General features: G+C 37.0%; 1 protein-coding gene across 2 annotated transcripts in view; it reads right to left on the bottom strand.

Moving 5' to 3' along the window:
- The window catches only part of LOC140151400 (U6 snRNA-associated Sm-like protein LSm4), a 53,316-nt gene extending 38,960 nt beyond the window's left edge, over positions 1–14,356 (bottom strand). For both annotated transcript variants that reach the window (XR_011858944.1, XM_072173768.1), the window contains exons 1-4: positions 14,239–14,356; positions 9,233–9,274; positions 8,813–8,911; positions 7,998–8,172 (exon numbers count right to left, since the gene is read on the bottom strand). Coding sequence is in view for 1 of the 2 variants with exons in the window: in XM_072173768.1 (XP_072029869.1) it covers positions 7,998–8,172; positions 8,813–8,911; positions 9,233–9,274; positions 14,239–14,241 (319 nt within the window). In the remaining variant the exon portion in view is untranslated. The remainder of the gene's footprint in view (positions 1–7,997; positions 8,173–8,812; positions 8,912–9,232; positions 9,275–14,238) is intronic.
- Between the last annotated feature and the right edge of the window lie 5,578 nt (positions 14,357–19,934).

Below are 19,934 nucleotides of genomic sequence, written 5' to 3'. Positions count from 1 at the left end.
TTCCAGTTTCATACTTTTTGATATGTGATGAGGCGACTATTTCATTATTCATTTAATACTCTCCTTAATTTCAATTCATTATCAATGGTGGGAGTCAGCACAAAAACATAGATTTGTGGATAAAACGTGTTTAAACACAGGATGCCATGGGAAGTGCTTGACAGTAACTTCATCACTGGGAACTTTTTGAAATTTATTGGAAACATGAATTAGTTTCAAGGAGCCCAAGAAGCAGGGAATGTTTAAAATTTCATGCAACCCACTCCACTGATATGAAATATTAAACTCTGTTAAATGATAGAAGTGTGACATATTTACTATGATGGTATCATTTCCTTTCGGCAACGAAAAAGGAAAACCATGTTCTACGGGCCCGCCCGACCCAGATTAAGAACAAATTGGGGGGGAGTGACACCCATTGGCACTGCTAGTAAATTCTAATTTTGCTTTATCTCAGTTGTTCAGCTCAAAATTAAAAGAGGATATATCTGACGGTAAAAGCTAACATTTTAAGGAAAAGAAGTAGTTATCTATTTTTACAGAAATGTTTATGGCTTTTTAAGTGCAACGGGGGAGTAGGGCAACTAAACAGATGACACCAAACCTTTAAAAACCCACAGTGATTTAAAAAAAGGTGTCATCTCGCATTTCACAGGTATGGACTCGGGTGGGAAGCACACTCCGGGGCACCCAACCCTGATGTCATGATGACACTCTAACCCTAAAACCCAACCCATTGTTTTACAGTAATTAAGAGCTGCTGGTCTTCAGCATCATTTTGCAATTAGGTTTACGAAATTACAATTCATGAAACTGGAGCGAATTTTGCTGTCAGTGTCAAACAAAAGTATGACACACCTAGCTCACGCAGTTATTTGAAGGAAAAGAAACCATGCCGTAGGCACTCAATGACGTGTAAATAAAGAGTGTCTACACATGACACTCCCTTCATACTTGGAGTAATCAATCCTCATTACCTGAAAATTGGATAGAAAATTATGCCACCCATGAGTTGGAAACTTTCATTTATCAGAACAAAAACATATTATTGTAAACACCGAAAATAGTTAGTCCAGACAAATCTTATCAATTTTAACACTGTCGTGATGGAACCAGTAAAGTTGTGAAAGAACTCTTCAAGATTTAGCACATCTTCAGACTTGAATACAGACCTGAAACTGACCATTTGTGAAAAAAAAGAAAATGCTTTAAGAGGAAAATATTGCAAAATTATGCTAAAAAAGTTCAAATTGGGCTGAAAATAACAAATATTAATATTAAATGCGTAAATTTCAGGAATAGAAAAAGAAAAAATCAGCTAAGAGGAAAAGTTTCAGGTCTGTGAATATATATTTTTTCTCACTTATCACAAATCCTCAGCAGTATAACCACAGTGGACAATGGTGGCTTAAGCCACTCAGTCTGTTCTTTGTCAAGGGGGGGGGGGGCTGAGAACCTCCACATCTCCTACACATGTTAGTGGCTCACTGGATCAGTTTTCCAGTTTGTAATTGTAACAGAGACTGCCTCAGCCAGGACCCCTTGAACTGGCAATTAAGTTCGGGGGAGGGGTGGGGAAGGGAGGGTGGCAGTCTATGTTGCATCATGGAAATGTGTACCTTTTTGACCGAACTCTGCAAGAATGAGGTTATTTTAATTTTTATATTAATATTGTCAACCACTCTGTTTTCCAACATGTTCATCTAAGTAATGGTTTACTGAGAGTACTGAAAAGTTCACCAAAAGTATGAATCTCCAGCTCCACATATTTGTGAACCAATGGGTTAAATAGCTTGAGCTCAACAACTGCTTAATTTCAATTTGAACATTTTTAACACCAGTTGCATACAATCTACAATTACCCAAACTTTTGTGGGATACTGAGTCCAATTGCGGCCTGTCACTGAGTTTGAGCAGGTAATACTTGCTTCAATGTAGCAAATAGTGCAATGGTAACTTGAACCCAATGACTGCTTAAAAGCAATTTGAACATTCTAAAGCCAGTAGCATACAATATTGGCAACAACTTCTAACATTTTTGTGGGTTTAAATTGAATCTGTCACTGTTTAAGCAGGTAACACTGCAGAGCAAATAGTGCATCAAGAAACTTGAACTTAACAAGTACCGAATTTTCAATTGATGAAACCTAGCTTGACGATTACTATGAATTTTGTGGGATTCAAGTTGGATTGAGCTTGTCACTGTCATATCAGATAATACCACATAGCAAATAATGCAACAGATGTAGCGCTGAAGGCGGCTTTCTTGAACTTGAAACAATTTGATATTTGGTAAGAGAAAGTCAACCTCATCTAATTGTTATACCACAAGGGAATCATCCTGTGATGACCTAACCATCTATAGAGGAACATCCTCTCACACGCATGGAAAGGGCAGCACCCTCTTGATGATTTTCAAGAAGAATTGTATCAGTGTTCTGTATTAGTTTGTTAAAAAAAGTTTCCTTAAATGTAACAAAAGGTATTGCTTATTTTTTAAAGCAACATTAATTTTCAAATACATCCAAGTCCCCAAATGACTCTGCCCAGGAGCTCTGCCCCTAGTCCTTTGCAACTGGAATGCTCCCGAGATTTTGTTGTTCTGACAGAACTGTATCCAATGGGGCTCTTTGTTTTGACTTTGTTCACACTCAGTTTCTCAGTTTGTTTGCTTGCATTTATTCACTTTATTTGTCTGTTTGTTTCTTTGTAAATATTTGAATGTTTCAAAATATGACCTTATTTGTATGAGCTTTGTGTCAAATGTGGACTTTTACTGCATTACCCCTTTTAAAATTAAAAGATTGACTTTGGGAAATTTCAAAAACATTCTTACGCTAAGAAATTAACTTTCTATGAATGTTCCTTAAGATTATTGGTCAATTTTGGGAATTCAGATTCTGCATTTCAATTTTTGGAAGAAATATTGGGGAGCAGGCCTTATGCCTGGACCAGATGCTAAAATGAGCTCCTGGAGCTAAAGATGGCTCCTGGTCCTATAGTTTGTAGTATATAATATCAGACACACCAGGAGCCAAACTGGGTAACCATGAGGTAAAAAAAAGCCTGGGTGCCTGCTTAATATAAGCCTTGTTGGGGGGGGGGGGGCAATTTGGGTTTGATGGTCTATCACATGAAGTGACCAGTAGGTTAAAAGAAAGGAGAAGGACTGAAGGAGAAATAAAACTTTCAGACTATGTCTTCTGGTAACACCATTAGTAACATGTCTGCAGGCTGCAAGCTTGTTTGGCCGATCCACTTCAAATAATCAAATCTACACCTCAAATTACTTGTAGATCTATCTCAACAATCCCACAGATGACAAAGTGATGAGCCGATACCGCCAATGTACTGATGGATTTAAAAGATTGCCACCTCTCTCTAGAGGGTGATCAAAAAAGAAATTGAGAGAGTGTGTGAGAAGAGATAGATAGAGAGAGATATCAGTGAGAAAAGATGGTTCTAAGGAGATCAAAAGAAAAGAGGAACGCAAGATCACGAAAAAGCAAGAAACAGCTTGATCACATTGCTCAGCTTCTACTGTACATGCTAAAGAAGGTTTGTCTCTAGTCTCAGGGGAATGCAAAACAATGTGGTATGCTTTTTTTTTGCTAAATGATTGTTCATTGCCATCTGAGAAAAAGTCAGAAATCTTCACCCCATGCCCCCAGTAAAGTCCCAAAATTACGAAAAACTTCTACTATTTGCAGCAATTTTGCGCAAAATTTGTTGATTTTGCCCAACCCCCTGTTCAATTAACTTCCTCCCAATGCCAATGCCCCTCCCCCATGCCAATGCCCCCCCAAAAAAAAAAAAAATTCTGGTGCTGCCACTGTGGCTAAGTAAATCCTTCAATAAGTTACAAATCAAGATCCACAAGTTGCTTTGTGCATTTTGGGCATGACAGTTACCAAGAGTTTTTACTCAAATTTTAACATGAAAATAATTGTAATTAAGTCAACTAGTCGCAACTATTTAGTGTCAACTAGTCAACTTTAAAAAAAAGCTGAAGTTGTGCAACACCGGGGTATTTTAGTTCGTCAAAGTACATTACATTTACAATCATGTAAAAATCTGATTTCTTTATAACTTCTATTGAAAATAGAGTTGCAAACGACTCTGTGAGCAGACTGCTCATTTTCTCAGGTGTTCGCATACCTATTATCTCAGGCCCTCAAAAACAGTGGAGAGATTACCATTGGGTGAAAGTTCTTGTTATAAAACGATTGCACAAATAACTAAGCTATTCCGAAGGAGAGTGCAGGGAATTTTAATAGGACTGCTAACACAGGTATGGGCTAACCTGAGGGGAAGAAGTTTCATGATTTCCTGTTTAGTTTGCTCAAGTGATGAGTGAATGGGTAAAACAGCTGTAGAAAACATGAAGAGTTCATAGCCCACAATTTATGGTTGAGTTGCATTTATTGGAACGATATGTCAACCAGTTAAAAAGTACATGCAGGTCTAGTTGTATGATGACATGTTTCCCTGGTTAGCTCCTACTCCTTTACAATACTGGTACTCATTTTCATGTATCCCATTTGACCTGATTAGTATCCTATCCCTGATACACACTCTCTATGGATTTGCCTAACTTGACTGTGAGTATACCCTTATATTTAGAACATCAATTGAATGAAATGGATCACATGAAGTCACAGGAAATTTAGGGTCTATAGGGGGGTGTGTCTGAGACTTGAAGATTGTTACCATGATGGAGGGTGTCTGTGCTGTGGAGAGGGTCCACGTATCTGTTAAAGGAGGCTAGGAACCTATAACGCCTCCCATTCACTGCCCCCTCATTTAGGAAATATATTACTCCACTGGTAGCAATACTTTATAGGAGCATTCCAATTGATGTTCTGTGTTCTGTCTTACTCCAGTACAGTTAACATATTAATACACCATGTATAGAAATATTGTTTTTTTAATAAATATTTTGGGTGAATCATCAGTGTTTCTAAAGACACTGTTCTCCAATGATGTCCAGGAAAGGTGAACTAATACATTAGCCAGGCATTACATCAATTGGAACTGCCTGTGATGTGAGGTCTTTGTCATCCACTGCAGCTACTCCACATGCAGTTACTCCACATGCACAATTCAAGTGCAGTGGATATTTGGAAATTTTATGCAACAAGGGAAAAAAAATTTAATTGAAGTTTCGATATAAAAGAAAATAATTATTTCTTGGGAAATGGGAATTATAACTTCAATTTTGATGGAACATTTTCACATACTAAATGAACAAGAATGCTATATTATAATTATTTTGCACTACATAGTAGGCCTATTATACCTATTTGCTTCATCACATTACAATACCTGCATTAGGCCCTTCACAATTAATTCTTAGTTTCCTGTTTCATGGTTGAAAACCAGGGATGAGGCGACTTTTAATTATTAATTATTAATTATCTTTTATTTTCTTTATTTTAAAATAAGTGGTCGCAACCTACATCAAGCCATTTTGACAAGGAGCATGCATTTAATTATTTTACTACTATGTTCGATTTTATACATAAGTAATGGTACAATTAGGTTCTATGTTTATTCATCATTATAGATGATATGATCAAAGTCAGAAAGTAGCAAATGGTAGTCATTAAAAGTTATTTTTAAAGAGAAAATCGAAAATATATATAAAATAATTAAATATTTTGCAATTCTCTACTTTGGACGCGGGCGGGAAACAGGAAACTAAGAATCAATTGTAATTGGCCTTACAAACACACAACCAGGATGTGACGTGAAGACTGCCACTGGAACGGAACTTCACTAACTTTGTGACTTGAACATTCACAAGATGGCAGCAGACTTGTAATTTACTGTTCCAGATAGAGTCTACCATTGAACATTTGATTGATAAAAAGAACTAGACTGGAGTCAAGCCAACATAACTTTCTTTGTACATTATATTTTATAAGACCATTCACAGCCACACTGGATACAGGATTCGAAATTGACTGCATCACATAGCAGTTTGCTCCATATTTTGAAGTAACTGCTACCCAATTTTGCATTTTGTAAAGCACTTTTTTATAGTGCTTTAGTATATGGAAGTATCCTGATTATGATGAATTAGCCAAAAACCGCTATGGAATTTTTTTAAACGAATTTGAACCCTGACTGGATATCATTTTCCAAAATATGTCCTGATCAGGGGTAGCGTTAACCCCTGATCGGGTGAATGACCCCCTAAATTTAAAAAATATTAATTTTTCACCCTCTATATTGGGAATATGTGCAAGCTCGGGGGTGAACTCTGACCCTCTACTTTTGGACCTTACTCCTACCCCTGAATACACTGCAAAATATTTTTCACCCCCGAGATTTATTTTTCACCCCATGTATTTGGATTTTCTGCAAGCTCGGGAGTGAAAAACACGGGAAAACAACCCCGACTTTTGCGCCTTAATGCTACCCCTGGTCCTGATAGTATTTATTTTATTTTATTTTATTAGATCTTATTTTGCCTGGGGAACAAACTCAGTGGTCCACACTGATTTCCAGTCTGGCAAACAAAATACATCAAAATACAAATGAAATACATACAAAGAATAACATACCATGGATTTAACAAATAACATTATGAACACACCAAGGAAGCACACCTGCGCTGGCCGGCCGCAGTGCGGCTATGTCAGCAGGCTTCTAAGACAGCCCGCTGACAAAGTCCGCACTGCAGCCGACCATCACTGATGCAACAGCCTGAATATTTAAATAATTAAATTGCACATCGCTTTGAAATTAATTCTTTTCATCGCTGTGAAAGTAATTCTTTTCATGTATACAACAAAATTGATGCTCTCTATTTCTGTCTCTATTATCCAAGTTTTAATCTGTTTAAATTGTCTAGCCTATATGGACCAAGGAGAGTACCTTGCAAAGCTGTGCCACACTGACAATGTCCAAGTAAAACCAAGCTATCCAGAACTCCTGTTCAAGATTTTTCTTCTCATCAATTCCCAGGGCTTCATCTCAACTCTCGCAAAAATATAGGGATAATATAGCATATAGGACCATTTTGGGAAAATATATAGGGATAATATAGGAATATTTTGCGAAAAATATAGTTAAAATATAGGCCAAATGATGCATAAATATGTAGAATAGAGGATTTTTTATCGACATATTTTACACAAAATGTACCATATTCACTGTATTTCTTCTTACCAGTATGTGCCAAGGGTGAAATTAAGCGGAGACGGAGCCGCTTGACCCCAGAAACTCTGCAATGGCCCCTGGTTCCATCTCATTTAGTAGTTGACCAGGGACACTTTTCTCACAAAACTGGCCCCTGGATAGTGAACCAAAAGTATCAAATTCAAAGCAACTAGTGCTTATTTAACCCATCCAGCATATCTTTATTTCTATTGGCCCCTTGGTAAATGGAAGTGGCCCTTGGTTTATTCAAATTTTGGTGAACCAGGGGCCACTTTTTTTGCCGAAGTGGCCCCTGATTCAAGCTCTGTTATTTTCACCCTTGGTATGTGCATAATTTGCACAGGTAATGGCCTCCTCCATTTCTAGCCATTCCTATCCACTATTATAAAGCAGAAATAATGATTTGATCATATCTGCATTTAAATAAAAACAAATACATACATTTAAGAAAAAATATAGGAATTATACTTATAGAGCATTTTACAACTATATAGGAAAATATAGGAAAAGTTCAAAAATATAGGAAATATAGGGCCAGTTGAAGCCTTGAATTCCATTACACCCTCCCCCCACTCCTTCCCTATTTGATAAAACCTCATGAAAAATGGATATCAACCTCCGCCTCACCAACCCATATATCCCTTTCATCCTGTCCATTTTCAACCCTTACCTCCTCTACCAGGTCCTCCCCTTCATCCACCAGGTCCTCCTCTTCCCCTTCCTTTGATATGACCTCCCATTTTAATAGAACCTCATCCTGAAAACTGTTTATCACCCTCCCACTCACCAACCAATATATCCCTTTCATCCTGTCCATTTTCAACCCTTACCTCCTCTTCCAGGTCCTCCCCTTCCTCTCCCTCGTCCACCAGGTCCTCCTCTTCCCCTTCCTTTTGATATGACCTCCTCTTTGACCATGTCTATTACTTCATCTGGTATACGTAGATACTTGATGGTGCTACCTCTGATATAGCATTCTGGCATCCTCCAAAACCTATCACCATCCTGTAGTGTAAAAATAAAAAATATATTCTCATTGTTCTTGAATGTCATATCAAACAAAAAGTTTGTTTTAATAATTATTTATCTGTACAACTGCAATCTTTATACTTCTTTACGCAGTATGTCAAAAGACAAAGAACTTCCTCTAGCTTGCTTATTTTTCATTCTTAAGTTTCATAACTGGTACACAAACATTATTGTGTGGCTGCAGGTCTGTTGTCTAAATTACAAAATTATATGCAAAAATGTCTTGACCACTGACCAGCTTGCTGGCTACCAATCCTGTGGTAAGACTTTGGTATACGAAAAATGTGTATAGGAAAAATATGTTATAATTAATTCTCGATCATGAGGACATACCTTCATGCACCATTTTGTCAGCATACTTTTCTTGAATAACCCAACCTTGACCTTGTCTAGCGACGGCCGCATTCAAAGACAGTGATTGGTCAATTCTCAAAAGCTGTGCTTGCTCCGTAAGCATGTGGTCTTTGCGTAGTACGATTGATGCAAATATCTGTGCGTACCCAAGTTGACACTCATGATCGAGAATTAGATATTTTGTCTATAGTTTTCATCATTCAACCATTGCCTTTTTGGTCTGTTTGTGAAATGGTAATTATAGTAAGTAGATCTTACTTACCCTTGATGTGCAGATGACTTCTCTGAGGTTGATATTCATCCAATTATCACATGCTACTAAATGACCATTGTATGTCTCTCCATTTTTTAACTCCACCAACTGAAAAAAGGAAACAAGAAAAGAAAATCGCGCATTAGGGGCAATATTCAGAAGGTAGAAATTAATATTATTAACTTCTTTTCAATAGAAGAATAAAGTTTTGGAAAATTCCATTGAATACAACAACTACGCCATTACAGTGTATTTACTTTGTGCAAAAAATGCAAAAATAGTCACAAATTTATCAAAGGGGGTAGTACCACCTTAAATCTGCGACTTTAAAAAATCATGCGATTTAAATCAAACAACTCTCAATACAGCTGACCTATTTCAAGGAATATAGAAATTATATGTAAAAAGAATTTCTAGTGGACATCTTACCATTGGATGGTTCTGTGCAGTTCGGAGTAATGATAACGGCAACTACAACAAAGAGAGAAAAACACATTAAGCTTCATTATTTGCAATATGTGACCGTGTGCTTCGCGCGCCCCGGGTCGCGCGCACCCTGTACAGATTTTTATTTTTACAATGTTGGCGGGTATTCGGGGTATGTCATAATGTCACTGGCATTAATATTATATAAAATTCCTAAACCTGAGGATTGCCCACAGAAGATATAATAAGCTTCATTATATCAGGCTGTTGCAACTCATATACCAGCGCAATGCAAAAAGGTGGGGACACCGTCAGCTTCCCCCGTGTATTATCCGCCAGTGCCATTATCACATGACTGAGGAAAATTGCTGTTGCCACCACAGAATTAGACACAGTGAACCGGGACTCGGCTGCCATCTTGATACATTTATGAATAGATGCTATGAATATATATCATTACAAAAAAATGCTGCCGCCACCAACGATAGCTGGCGATATAGGCTACGTAAATCGCGTATTTATAGGACTTATTTATATGGCCACACGTCGATGAACTGAGTTGCAAGTCCATCGCACTTCATGCTCTATTATTCGTCCATGATTATATCATGTATTATAATGCCTAGTCTCTTGTCAGGACCCTGGTGACAACAAGTTCAGAAGCACATGTATGTTACTGCATAGTACAAGGAACTTATACGATGTCCTCATTCACAAACTGATATGCCTACTATCTGTCTATCGTATAAGGTTATTACAGTATGGCAGTGTGGTGAAGGAATATTACCGTACAGTCAAGAATAGGCTCCGTCATTTTTTTGTTCTGATCCCTCCCAGTCTCCCAAAACATCAAAAGCGTTGCACGTTTACTTACTTAAGACTGTCCTTTTTCATAACACAGACAAACTTACTGATAAGGCCAATGGAACTCGATTATTAGTTTCCGATTGGATGTTTGAAAAAAAGGACGAGGTCGCTATTTCATTATTCATTATTCGGTCTCTTTTCATTATCCATTATGTCAACAAATCAATGATTTTATGAACAGCTTCTCCAAATTTTAGTACCAAAGTATATATTGTTGATGAAAGACCATCTCAAAACCGGTATTAATGCTTAGATCATCTTTACAGACATTTTGCAACAGATTGAGAAAAGATTTGAATTTGTTTTCATTTTATGAAAAGAAATTTGCAATTTTTGTAATCACTAGAAACATGATGAGGTAATCCTTAAATTTCCATTATTTACTACATCCTCTACCCCTACAACTAAGAAAACCTGCTGATTATGATCAGCAGGGGATGTCAGACATTTTGAGAGTTTCAATTTTGATTATTTCCATTTCAATTTTCAGATCATTGACTTTTTTATGAAAATAATGAAAGTTTTGGTCAAATTGAAAAAGTGATGCGGGAGGTCAATAGGAAACTAACAATCGAGTTCCATTAGCCTAAAGTAGGGCCAACCTGCCTAGAAATGGTCAAATTTTGGCAAGAAATATCTCTGTGTAATCCTATGCAAGTCCATTTGTCGAATTATAGAAATTGACCTCAATCAATGACGTCATGGACGTAGATGACCTGAATTCAGAAATATTGGGTTTTTGTACATAAAATATAATCTAAAATGTTTTACAATAATTAAAACAAATATAAAAAATATTAGTATTGTATAAATTAATTATTTAGTATTATGATCAACATTATGACAATATTAAAAAAATTAATAACAATTACGTAAATTTTTCCGATATGTCAGAGCAGAGGTCAAAGTGTCCCAAAACTGCTCTCAAAAACCGGAAGTTAGAATGGCGATTGGTTATTGGAAATAGTCTAGTGCCGTAGAGTCATGACATATGGGCATGTATTTTTCACTGAAATTTCTCTGTAATGAGAATTCGTTAGCAGGACAGGATATATTAATGACTTTCTCTGGAACAGGCTGTGGACTGTATGTGAGTACGAAAAAACATCAACCGCCTGGAAATACGGAATGACAGTAAACTTATTGGCGAGCGGTCCGAATTTTGAGCCATACAAGTTTACGTGGTGAACTACGGTATGTTACTGCGTGGCAGCGGGAAATGACCGTCATCGCATATCAGGAACTACCGGTTGCATACGGCACACTTGAATTCACCTATACGCGTTATTGATCGCGTCTACAGGACGTTTGTGCTGGCGACGCGTTCGTTAGCACCCTGTCCCCCGCCGGCGACCCCCCCGCCAATGGCTGCCCCGGCCGCGTTGCTGAAACACCCCGGCCCGGGCCCGGCAGCTCTCACATACTTGTGTCATTTTGTGATTCGCGGGATCTATTTTCAGGCTCTGTAGCGTGTGAATTTGGCTGGTTCGATTGTTACAGTGGGGGACCTGCTCTTGACACATGTAAAAACTGTTAACTGTGATTATGAGCTGCCTCTGTGTACATGTGTAAAGTTGTTTTCTTTAAACTTCCGTGGTCCGGGTACGCGCTGGTGAATTGCGATCGCGTAGAAGTGACAAGGTCGCCTACTACGCGCCGCGCTGAAGACCAATGGGTCAGCCTAGACTGCGGAACTCAGTCCTCAATGATAGTCAGTCATTTATCTTTTGGTCGTTATATGACTATCATTTGAGGGACTGAGTTGTTATAAATATATCTTCCGAGGTGCAATTTCAGACAATAGCTGGGGATTAGTGGGGCAGAGGTTATCTATTGAATCCTTTCATGACCACTGAAGCATCTAGTCAAGTATGCCAAGGACACTCGGCACAAATTGAAAGACCATCACAAAAGAATGCATGCATGTCAGGTCATCGACACCAATTTGGTGTTTGTTATGACACACATTTTGTGTCTGTTATGCACCTCGAAATATGTACCTTAAAGTCTGTATCTAGGGTCAGCCGGCTTGTTGTCAAGTGCATTGATCAGCCAATCAGCGTGATTGTTTATTGCTTTTGTGTTTACGCTTGTGTACGCGATACGCACAGGCACGACCACGGAAGTTTAAGGGTACATGCCACCAAATAGCTTTCCATAGACTTTACGTGCAAAACAGGGGTCACGCTTTTAGGCTATAAGTCGAGTTACGCCTTACTTTGAAATATATATTTGATATCATTTTAATCAAAACAAAATTCTGCATAACATATCTGAAAATGACACCATATTTTAGGTCTACTTTTTGAGAAAAATAGCGCTATATAAAAGACCCGATTTTCCCGTGTTTACGCTCTAACTGCTAACCTGCTTTTGACCTCGTGTGTTTCATGCGCTCATCATCGTAAACATCACTCAAATTTTCGCTTTTCTGTTCAAATTAGTAGAGATCACATTCACAAGTTCTAGCAAAACACGATTTGCAACACTAAAATTGTTAATATTGTACCGATTTTGCACATTTTTTATGCAAAGTTGGGACTATAGTCGTGATAAACTTTTACGAAACCGCTTCACACGCCGGATTTAGTGGTATGAACCCTTGAAGAGGCTAAAACATCGCTTTTAGGCCTTGAAAATGATTTTGTTATCTTTTTCACTACATTTTGAATTAATTGTAAGAAATTTTGGGGTATTTTCTTTCATACTTTAGACAGGATGCCGATTTCAAGCACAAGCATGATAGCCGACAATTGCCATTTTTCGTCATTTTGATGCACATGAATGCACAATGGTTGCTGATTTGCTATTTTCATGAAGATATTAATTGATGTTAATAGTAAACGTTCTTTGAACTTCTTTTGCAAGTGCATAACTTCAAAATTAAAACATTCTCAGTACCTGCAGAATATTTAAAAAGACAAGAAATGTCAATCAAGTAGGCCTACCCCCCTCCATCGTCACTTTTAACCCGCTTTTGTCCAAAAAGCAAATGTAATGAATGGCTATTTGAAATTAAATATTAATATAAATTAAACTTTGAATGTTATAACAATTTAAAATACTGGACAGTGGTATAAATAAAGCAAACTAGAAACTTAAATATCTTAAATCTAATTTTTTATGTAATTTTATTAAAATTGAAGGCCAAAACTTGAGTTTAAATGACAAAAAAATTTGTTAAAAAATAACAATGAAATTGAAAAACTTCTTTGTAATTTAAACACCAATAAACAATGTTTTCAATATTTTGAAACTCTTCTTTATTCATATCAAAAGGTTTCAAACTTCTACCAAAATCGAACTTTTATTAAATTGGAAATAAAAGTAAGCCTATTCATGAAAACGCACGCATACAGCGAAAAAACATGGCGGCGTCCATGCACGCGCTTGTTGATGTCCTTCCTCATTTCTTCGCGTGCATTTTAAATAGATAAAGACGCTTGCGAAAAACGCATGGAATTGCTCCTTAAAGGGTACATGCCACCAAATAGCTTTCCATAGACTTTACGTGCAAAACAGGGGGCACGCCTTAGACAATAAGACGAGTTACGGCTTACTTTGAAATATATATTTGATATCATTTTAATCAAAACAAAATTCTGCATAACATATCTGAAAATGACACCATTTTTAGGTCTACTTTTTGAGAAAAATAGCGCTATATAAAAAGACCCGATTTTCCCGTGTTTACGCTCTAACTGCTAACCGCTGCTTTTGACCTCGTGTGTTCATGCGCTCATCATCGTAAACATCACTCAAATTTTCGCGTTTTCTGTTCAAATTAGTAGAGATCACATTCACAAGTTCTAGCAAAACACGATTTGCAACACTAAAATTGTTAATATTGTACCGATTTTGCACATTTTTATGCAAAGTTGGGACTATAGTCGTGATAAACTTTTACCGGAAACCGCTTCACACGCGGATTTAGTGGTATGAACCCTTAAAGAAAACAACTTTAGATGCATTAAAGGGTGCAGGGGTGCCGAATTTTGAACCCTCGGCACTGCTCGACTTAAATAGACTTCAAAATTTCACTTTATTTTAAGTTTAAAATCAAATTAAATGAATGCGCTCCAATCTTCAGTAGCATTTACAATATTTAAATAAAAAAGGAAGTGTGTCTAAATGAAACTAACCATTTTATTTGCTGTTTTTTGTTGCCACTTTCGTAGCGTCGTCTGTCTGTCGTAATTCCAAAATGGCGCTTGATGCGCTCATTGCCAGCGTTTAGGGACGCTCAGGAAGGAGCCTATATCAAATCCCACAGCGTTCATATGATACACATACATTATAGAAAAGTTATAAACGAGATTATCAGCTTGATTACTTGACAAATGAGGGCAGTCGACCAAATTTTGTTTCGATCAGAGGGGGTAGGCCAGGGAAGGACGTGTAAGGGAAGGATTCACGTTTTTCTGGGTTTTTTTTAAGTATAAAGGAGTATGAGCTACATGTAGGGCTTGTAGGCCCTATTGGTGGCAGATTACTCGAAGATAAAAAAAACCAAAAAACTTGATTAGATTTGAATCAACGGTATTTTTTATGATCCTCCCTTCTGACAACACAGATTCGAGACAACTTGAATTACCGTATTTAAAATGGGTAACTTTGGGCACTTTTCAGATATTTTAAACCACTGCTTCCAAACAAAACCAATTATAGGCCTAATTCTTATTAACTCTTTTTTGTGACACTGGTTCCCTTCTACACCTTGAAGTTGAGAAAGATTTTTAAATAATTTTGTAAGGGTGCCCTGGGTTAAAAATAGCCTGACCAAAGTTACCCTGCCTTTGGGGCAACTTTGGTCACAGTAGGCCTATGAAGGAAAAAAAAATTAAAAATTGATCTTCGTTGTGTATGGGCAAGTTGTTGTTTTTGTGACATTTGATCCCTTACAAAATTAATCAAACACAGTCACACCCTTTCTCACAAATATCGATTTTTATTTTTCTGAAAAAAAATGTAAAAAAACATAATGAAAACTTCGCGACATCTGCTCTGCACACTACTACACGGCCACTAAAGCATGTGTCAAACCCTCTCTGTTTTTACTTCCATAGCTCATAACTTTGGATCTACTCATAGTATGGGGCAAACGCCATTGAAAAGAACTTTTTTTCACCTAGTCAATGAACTTCAAGTGATTTACATAGCTTCACAAAATATATGGTTTTTTTTAACTAGAACAGTTCATGTCTGACAACTTCTCAATGGAGAATTTCCCCTTTGGCCTCAAAATATCTGATTCGGACAGTTATCTCAATTTGGTATATGAAAACCAAAGGTCGTACAAATTTGGGGTAAACTGCATTGATATGCCATTGAAATTCTCCAGCTTATAATATAAACCTCATTCCTATTGAATAAGTAGAAGTATGGTTTTTTAGCTTGAAAAACTGCGTTCCAGTCGAACTTAGCCTCTGTGTTGAGCTCAAATCTGTGACGTCATCAGATCTGACTGTGCAGTGTATCCCACGCACTAGTATGTTTTACCATACATGCGGACCAGGATAGGTCACAGAGTCAAGAAAACAGTCTCCCCACAGACCTCTGGCTCACACTTAGTATTTGTCCATTTTCTTGGTAAAGTTTTCATTATGTCTAATTTTTTGGTCAAAAAGCCTGCTTTTTTCGTAAATTCCAAGGAAATTAGACATGAGTGACTATTATTTCTTCCAAACATATTTCTTAACAAATTGACACCAAATATGACTAAAAACAATATTGCTGTACAAAAATATAACCATTTAAAAAAGTATATTTGACCGACCAAAGTTACCCCGGTGACCGAAGTTACCCCATTTTACGGTAACCACTTTTTCATGACGAAGTCAAAGTCAAATTGCCGACAATGATCACATTTTGCTGTGTAAATGCAGGCAATGATCAAGAGACTAGCCTACTTTTCCTAGTTTCCGTTATATATAACTAAAGATTAAGCACGCACGAAAATTTTGAGTCTCACCAGCCTTTAATAACTCTAGAACCCCCTATTTTAGGTGTCAATTGGGGTACTGGGGTCAAGTGTTCGATATTTGGGGATTTACCCCCCGGATTGACGGCTATGGTCTTTTTAATAGATGCTAGGGTCCATTTGCCTTTGAGTGAGCGACCCGGGTGAGCGAAAGTGTATAAAAAATGCCCGGGCAAGGCACTCCCTATCTTAAATGGCAGGGATGTGCCTCGGCCATGTTAAAAGTAGGGGGCATTCAGGTCAAATGTACAATTACAAAAATATGGGGTCATTCAGTACACAACCTGAATAAAAATGGTGTCATTCGGTATGAAACTTTGAAAAAAGGATGGTCATTGGGGTAACAAAAAGTAAAATGGGAGTCATTGAGTACATACAGGATTGCCAAAAGAGTATCATTAAGGTGGCTGTGTACTCTCAGACATGCATGTAGTAAAAGTGCAATAACTTTGTAATTATTCGCGCAAAACATATAAAAGTATACATTTTTATGAAGGCAAGACATCAATAAATCTTAATATAAATACAGATTTGGGGTAAAAACAACAATTTTGAAGAAGAAATCACAAAAGTTAGTTTTTGGCAATATTTGTTAGGTACATCATAACAAAAAAACACTCTTTCCAAAATATTTTATTTTGTTTTTAGCTCAATCTTGAGGCTCAATTCCAAAAACGGTTTTTTTAGTTTTTTGATATTGGCCTTATTTTTTGAGATATTGACCATATAAGGCATCAAAATGAACTTTTTAAAATTCAAAACGCCTATTTGCACAAAATGATGCCCAAAATCGGAAATAGACCAAAATATAAAAAATGAGAAAACCGTTTCTTGAGTCGATCATGCTTTTTACGATGATCATATTTGCTTACCTATAGATGCTGTATTTATTGAGTTATCGTGTACCTAAATCGTCATTTTACCGAGAAAATGAACATTGAAATAATGGCCGTTGAAGTTTAAAGTGGTCACATTTTGCACTTTCATCGAATCTCACAGGAGAATGCGACAGTTTTCGTTTTTGTAACTTATATTACGTGAACATCGGGTAAATCCACAGCCCCTTGAGAAGTTTGAGCGAAATCCATTCATAACTTGATATTTAAATTGGGGAAAGAACTTTAAAAACTCACATTTTATCAGCTAAAACGGAGCCATTTGACCACTAGGTTTTTGTGAAATCAGTGCTTCCGTGGTGTTTCCATAAGATGCGCCGCGCATGCAGATAAGCGTCGCGTATGCGTCGCGTATTTGTGCGTTAACAAATTGCGCGATACGCAACGCGATGAGTTGTTGCGCGCGTGTACCTTGCTGGTACAACAAAATTTTATTTCCTTTTCAATTTCAAACACGAGTGGAATAGTGAAATAAAATCCTTAAAATATTGCAGTTGGAGTTTACAAATCTGGATTTTCATTCCTTGTATTTATAAAAACATAACAAGGTACAAACATATCATAAAAACTCAATTTTGAGAAAGAAACAATGGCTAGAGTACACAGCCGCGTTAAGTACACATAAATAAGTGCCAAACTGCGTAAAAACAACTTGGCCACCTTGGAAATGTGAAAAATCGCAATATTTCTGTAGGAGAACACAAATACCACCTAAATTTGGGAATTAAAAGGGGGGGCATTGGGTATAGCAGGAAATAGAAAAAGGGGGGCATTGAGTACATGAATTTTTTTAAAGGGGGTCATTGGGTAATAGGTAGGACCTTAACACAAAAGGTCATTGGGTACAAGCCGGTTTGAAAAAGGGGGTCTATCCCGAGGCACATCTGACATGGAAGTGCCCCCCCCCCCGGGAAAAAATGATTGTGTGAAATGTGAAGGATAAGCCGGCTCGGGATAAGCCAGTGGGTATTACTATGACAATTTGGCAAAACGTGAAACAGCAGTAAATGAAGCCGGGAAATGAAGCCCCATTCAAATGCATGCAGCTAAATTTCTAGAGATAAGGCCAAATAAAAAAATATACATGTTTCACGTCCCCTCCCGCTTCCTTTTTTGAGGTTTCTTCAATTATATTTTTATTTTGTGAAATTCGGTTATAACTTTTTCAAAAAATATGTCTAAGAAGTAGAGATGCTTTCTATAGCCTTGCTAATATACAAGAAACACTTTTGGAAGGTTTTGTGATACTAGAGGGGGCATATCTCTCAGAACAACAAATAAAAAGTGGCCTCCTCCTTTTTTCAAGCATTATTGTGTACGCTAAAACAGCTCTAATTATGGGTATTTACACCAAGTTTTGGATAAAAAATAAAAAGCCCACTCTTCCTCCTTTTTATCAAAAACCCGGACGTGAAACATGTTTTTTATTTTACTTGGCCTAAGCCCTACTACAGTTTGCCTTTAATAAACGGATTTTGGCTTAACCACTAGCAGGTTATATTAGCACCAGTATTTTCATAACAGGTTAGCACTCTACCAAAAGGTGCAAAAAACCCCGAATTTTGATGATTTTTACAAAGTTGCTGAATGAGCAAATCGCTGTATAGGCCTTTAATACAATTATTAGGAACCCAAAGCTGACAATCAATGCTTTATACAACAAGAGTACAACATACACCAAGTTTAAACATACAAAAGTTCATGATTTCTTAAATTTATTTCATTTCATATAAATAAAACAAAAACATGATACAAAATATACAGAGTATTTGACTATGTCATACCTTAGCGGTCCTTATTTTATTTGTTCATTTTATTTCATACTTTGTCTCTCTAAGGTCAACTTGATCATTCTTACATACAACAGTCATTTGACATGTGTTGTAGGCACACTTATGTTGAATGATACTAAAACACTTTATACGATTATAAAGAAAATCCCAAATCCAAATGTATGGGAGTGGAAGGCCTTTGTTCCCAAAAAGATATTGCATATCTCTTGGCTTTGTTCAATAGTTTTTGGTTTTGGAGTGTTTTATTTTATTATTGTCAGGTGGTGCAACGTCTTCCTGTGCTTTTGCTTTTAGTTTCACCTACCCCATCTTGTTTTTATAAAAGTTGTTGGTGTTATTATGTGTGTGATTTTAATGGAAACAAATTGAAAAAGAATATGAATGAATGAAGCTGGGGTGCAACGTAGCCCTCTCTCATCTGCAAGAAGGTCCACTTTCATGTGGACATTACGATGCTGAAATGTGCCCAACAACTTACAAGGTTCAAATTTGTAAGAAAAATTCATTCAAGACACTGAAAAAAGACCCCAAAAGTCGAGTCGAATTTGAGGGGCTAGGATAAAAAAAAGGAAGGTTTTATTTCAAACTCTAATGGTGACCCGCAGGTCAAATTGCTAGGATAATTAGGTCACTTGTTACATTTGACATGTGATCCAATTTTTCTTTTACAAAAAAGATCCATATTTTGCATGTTCTTTATATCCCCAAATAAATACCAGACCAGATGGAATCCCAAATATTCAAATGATGAATGTGGAATCGTTTACCAATCAATATCTGTGAATCTACATTACTCGCTGTTTTTAAGAAGGCTCTTAAGACACATTTGTATAATTCTTTCTAAGTGTTCTGTTGCTCTGTATATATTTTGTTTGTGTATTTATTTTGGCCTTTTGCCACCTTCAATATTGTGTGTAGCGCTACGCTCTTAATGTAGCAACGCTTTATAAATGCTCAATATGTATGGATGTATGTAATGGCTGGCATTTTCGGTCGGGTAAACGGGTACCCGCCCGAGATTACATTACCCGGGTAGGAAATACTCTCCCCGGGTAAAAAAAAAAAAAAAAAGGTTTTGTAGTGTCCCTGGACCTAGACCTAAATGCTAGGATCATTCATGGTTGACCTAAAAAAAAAAAAAAAAAAAAAAAAAAATCAAGATATTTTGT

Source organism: Amphiura filiformis, chromosome 1 (genome assembly GCF_039555335.1).
Source record: "Amphiura filiformis chromosome 1, Afil_fr2py, whole genome shotgun sequence".
In the NCBI taxonomy this organism is placed as follows: Eukaryota; Metazoa; Echinodermata; class Ophiuroidea; order Amphilepidida; family Amphiuridae; genus Amphiura; species Amphiura filiformis.
This window is presented reverse-complemented; position numbering and strand designations above follow the sequence as displayed.